We start from the raw sequence: 5,000 nt of genomic DNA on the forward strand, positions 1-5,000 counted from the left end.
AGCCCGAGGACCGATGCCACGAACTGGTAAAACACCTTCATTCATCTCCATTTCCGAGCTCACCACCTCATCCCGCTTCGCCTAAACGATCTCAACGAGGGGAAAAAAAACATATATATATCGTCCGTCTCCCAAGCCTTCTCTTTTCTTCCCCCGCAAGGCGATAGACGAGACGGCCGTTTCCAAAATCCTCCATCGGCCAAGGCGACTTAGCGCTCGATCCTGTCGCTGGCCTCTCCCTCCTCCTTAGCGTTGGTTCCTTCGGCAAGGGCCATCTTACCCCTCCCCCCCCCTCCCTCCTCTTGCCTGGCTCTCAAGGGGAAACGGACACTTGTAAATTCCCCTGTGGCTTTTTATTTGTCGCAGGAAATAACGCCATGATGAGGATATGTCGAATGGCGTTAGCTGTAACGACTCGGGGATGTTAAAGTATTATTTCTTGTCGGTTGATCGATGCAAATTTGGCTCTGAAGAAAAAGGATTTTAAAATGTGTTTGTCATTTAAACGTTTACATTCCCACCCTTCTACCTGTGTGTATGTGTCTGTGTGTATGTGTTAGCGTAAATGTATATTGTCTAATAATAAAATGCTATATACTTGTTAATACATATATATATACGGCATTTTACCACAGAACACCTGGCTCCGCAAATCTGTTTGGTTTAGGAGCTCCATCCCACACAGCAAACACGCTGGCAGATTAGAGGTATATCTTGTGTCTGTGTTGACGAACCCACACCTGTATACACACCTACGTTGCATACACACATACACACACACATACATACACTTTTACGTACACTCTCTCTCTCTCTCTCTCTCTCTCTCTCTCTCTCTCTCTCTCTCTCTCTCTCTCTCTCTCTCTCTCTCTCTCTCTCTCTCTCTCTCTCTCTCTCTCTTCTCTCTCTATCTATCTCTCTCTCTCTTTCTCTCTCTCTTTCTCTCTCTTCTCTTCTCTCTCTCTCTCTCTCTCTCTCTCTCTCTCTCTCTCTCTCTCTCTCTCTCTCTCTCTCTCTCTCTCTCTCTCTCTCTCTCTCTCTCTCTCTCTCTCTCTCTCTCTCTCTCTCTCACACACACACACACACACACAAACACACACACACACACACACACACACACACACACACACACACACACACACACACACACACACACACACACACACACACACACACACACACACACACCCGCAGCGAGTGACCCAGTACCTGACCTCCCCTTTTTCTCTCTCTCTCTCTCCAGGTATCCGCGACCGACCCCGACTGCGGTGTCAACGCGGAGGTCAACTACACGATCGGCGACGGCTTCAAGCAGTTCAAGGAATTCGAAATCCGACCTGTCACGGGCGAGATCTGCATCTCCGGGAAGCTGGACCACGAGACCCGAGCCGTCTACGAGTTTCCGGTTGTGGCGACGGACAGAGGTGGGACTTTCTGGGTTTTTTTTTTTTCTTCTTTTTTAACTTTTTTGTATTTATTTGTCTGTTTGTTTAGTTTTTGTTGTCTTTTTGGTTTCTATTTTTTGTTGGTTTAATTTCATTTTGTTATGATGTTTTTTTATTTTTTTATTTTATTAATGTTTCTTTTATATTTTCCATCCTTCTGAATTCATATAATTGAGAAATCATTTTTGGTCAGGGATGCAATACCCCTTTTGCTATTCATAATTAGAAAATATGATGAGAATAACTTGCAGTAAATACATAGCGAAATAAATTCCTACAAATATTAGCTCATGTCTTTCCCTTTGTCTTGTGTTTGTTGGTCTTCGCTTTCACTTCATCTCATGTCACATGTCATGTCACGCCACTACTGTCACCATTGGCATGATCATCATCATACACTTACGTCAGCATTCTGATATTTGCATCGCTCTAATATCATTCTAATACTTAGATCATTCTAATACTTAGATCACTCTAATACTTTGATCATTCTAATAATTAGATCATTCTAATACTTTGATCATTCTAATACTTTGATCATTCTAATACTTAGATCATTCTAATACTTAGATCATTCTAATATTTTGATCATTCTAATACTTAGATCATTCTAATACTTAGATCATTCTAATACTTTGATCATTCTAATACTTAGATCATTCTAATAATTTGATCATTCTAATACTTAGATCATTCTAATACTTAGTTCATTCTAATACTTTGATCATTCTAATACTTAGATCATTCTAATACTTAGATCATTCTAATCCTTGCATCAATTATATACTTAAATCATTCTGATACTTACACCACGTTGATACTTACATAACTACAATACTCACATCAATACAAAACTTACATCATTCTAATACTTTGATCATTCTAATACTTAGATCATTCTAATACTTTGATCATTCTAATACTTAGATCATTCTAATACTTAGATCATTCTAATATTTTGATCATTCTAATACTTAGATCATTCTAATACTTAGATCATTCTAATATTTTGATCATTCTAATACTTAGATCATTCTAATACTTCGATCATTCTAATACTTAGATCATTCTAATACTTTGATCATTCTAATACTTAGATCATTCTAATACTTAGATCATTCTAATACTTAGATCATTCTAATATTTTGATCATTCTAATACTTAGATCATTCTAATATTTTGATCATTCTAATACTTAGATCATTCTAATACTTAGATCATTCTAATACTTAGTTCATTCTAATACTTTGATCATTCTAATACTTAGATCATTCTAATACTTAGATCATTCTAATCCTTGCATCAATTATATACTTAAATCATTCTGATACTTACACCACGTTGATACTTACATAACTACAATACTTACATCAATCCAAAACTTACATCATTCTAATACTTACATCACCATCCTATTACTTCCAACATTCCAATACTCCATGCTAATCCGTACACCATCCTTCCATGACTTTCCTCCTTCCATCTTCTCCTCCACACCCAGCGGCTGGTCTCACCCCCCTCCTCCCCTTGTACCCCCCACAGGTGGCCTGAGCACGACAGCGGCCGTGAAGATCCAGCTGGTGGATGTAAACGACAACCTCCCCGTCTTCTACCCGAAGCAGTACAACGTGTCGCTCAGGGAACAGCATTCGTCGTCCTCTCCGGTCGTGGTGGTCGTCGCCACGGACAAGGATGCGGGGATATATGGCCAGGTGAGAGGGAGAGAGAGAGGGAGGAAGGGAGGGGGTAAGGGAGAGGGAGAGAGAGAGGGAAGGAGGGAGGGAGAGGGAGAGGGAGAGGGAAGGAGGGAGGGAGAGGGGGAGAGGGAGGGAGGGAGAGGGAGAGGAGGGAGGGAGAGGGAGAGGAGAGGGAGAGGAGAGGGAGAGGAGGGGGGGGAGGGAGGGGGGGAGAAGGGAGAGAGGAGGAGGGAGGGAGGAGGGGAGAGAGAGAGAGGGAGAGGAGGGAGAAAGAGGGAGAGAGAGAGAGAGAGAGAGAGAGAGAGAGAGAGAGAGAGAGAGAGAGAGAGAGAGAGAGAGAGGGAAGGAGGTAGGGTGGGAGGAAGAAAGAGAGGGAGAGAGAGAGAAAGAGAGAGAGAGAGAGAGAGAGAGAGAGAGAGAGAGAGAGAGAGAGAGAGAGAGAGAGAGAAGAGTAAAAGAGAGAGGGAGAGAGAAAGAAAGAAAGAGACAGAAAGAGTGAAGTAGCAACAGTGATTTTTAATCTCATGTTTCTTTTTCTTTTCCTATCGCCATTTTGAACTATTTTGAAGATAGCCGAACGCCTATATCAACTCAGTGTGTCCCATTGTCTTACGCGAATCGGATCTTCTTCCGCAGGTGACGTACGAGATCATGAGCGGCAACGACGCCGGGATCTTCACCATCAACGGCAAGACGGGAGAGATCTTCGTCAAGCATCCTCTGTCCAAGTCCACGCCCATGTACCACATCAACGTCTCGGCTCGCGATGGCGCCGGACTCAGGTTCGTTTCTCATTCCTCGAAGGTCAACTGGTCATTGCAAAGCCTACTGGAAGCTCATCTTTACCTCTTTTCTTGTTTGTCCAATGCATACTAGTTAGTCTCTATCTCTCTCTCTCGATCCCGGCCTCTCAGTCTCGAAATGTCTCTCCCGCAGGTCGGCCAGCGAAGCGGAGGTCGCCATCTCGGTCATCGACTCGAACCAAGAGCCGCCGATCTTCGAGAAACCGCGCTATACCTTCGGCGCTGAAGAGAGCGTGTCCGTGGGCTACGTCGTGGGCACCGTCAGGGCTACTTCTAGCGTCAGAGGTAAGGCAGAACTTTCTCTCTGATTTTAGGGGCAAACACTTATATTTTTTTGATTTCTTATTTTCATGAAGTACCAAATAGACAGTAATTGCGAAGTGGAATATTCCCCCTTCCTGACTACCATAACTACACTCGAAGAAGCAGGGACTGCCACATTAATAAGCCCTTATCGCGCTCAGGTGACGGAGAAATGCGCTACAACATCTACTCGGGAGACCCCAACGGTTACTTCAGCATCAACAGCCAGAGCGGCATCATCAGCACCGCCTCGTCACTCGACCATGAATCTCATCCCTTTGTCCTCCTCAACGTGCTGGCCACCACAGGCAACCCACCCACTTACGGCCACACTCAGGTATGTCGTCTTGGGAAAACCGCCGAACGCGTGTGACCCAACTGATGCCTTGTTTTGGTGAAATTAATGAAGTAATTCCCTTATTCCTGAAGTGAATGTCCTCACCACGGGCCTTCTTCTCTCTCGCCAACAGGTAAACATCAGTATATGGGATGTGAACGACAACGCGCCGGAGTTCGACGTGAGTTCGGTGAAGATCTCCGTGAGGGAGAACGCGGTGCTCAACGAGGCCATCTACGCGGCCCACGCCCTCGACCACGACTCCGGCGACAACGGCGTCGTCACCTACGAGCTCGTCCAGAATCCCGGCAAGATGTTCCTCATCGACAAGGTAGTGTCTTCGTCACCTTTCTGAGAAGCGAAAATTTTGGACTTTGACTCTCGAGTTTGGATTTTATTTAATTTTACGCAGATT

General features: G+C 44.3%; 1 protein-coding gene across 1 annotated transcript in view; it reads left to right on the forward strand.

Moving 5' to 3' along the window:
• ds (dachsous cadherin-related 1) overlaps positions 1 to 5,000 on the forward strand; it is a 200,461-nt gene that overhangs the window by 176,610 nt on the left and 18,851 nt on the right. Inside the window, exons 3-8 of the mRNA XM_043016105.2 lie at positions 1,244 to 1,424; positions 2,988 to 3,157; positions 3,779 to 3,924; positions 4,079 to 4,230; positions 4,410 to 4,585; positions 4,719 to 4,916. Of these exons, the coding sequence (XP_042872039.1) occupies positions 1,244 to 1,424; positions 2,988 to 3,157; positions 3,779 to 3,924; positions 4,079 to 4,230; positions 4,410 to 4,585; positions 4,719 to 4,916 (1,023 nt within the window). The remainder of the gene's footprint in view (positions 1 to 1,243; positions 1,425 to 2,987; positions 3,158 to 3,778; positions 3,925 to 4,078; positions 4,231 to 4,409; positions 4,586 to 4,718; positions 4,917 to 5,000) is intronic.

This window comes from Penaeus japonicus, unplaced genomic scaffold, assembly GCF_977035675.1.
Source record: "Penaeus japonicus unplaced genomic scaffold, GWHDUDI00000001_assembly GWHDUDI00000020, whole genome shotgun sequence".
Lineage (NCBI taxonomy): Eukaryota > Metazoa > Arthropoda > Malacostraca > Decapoda > Penaeidae > Penaeus > Penaeus japonicus.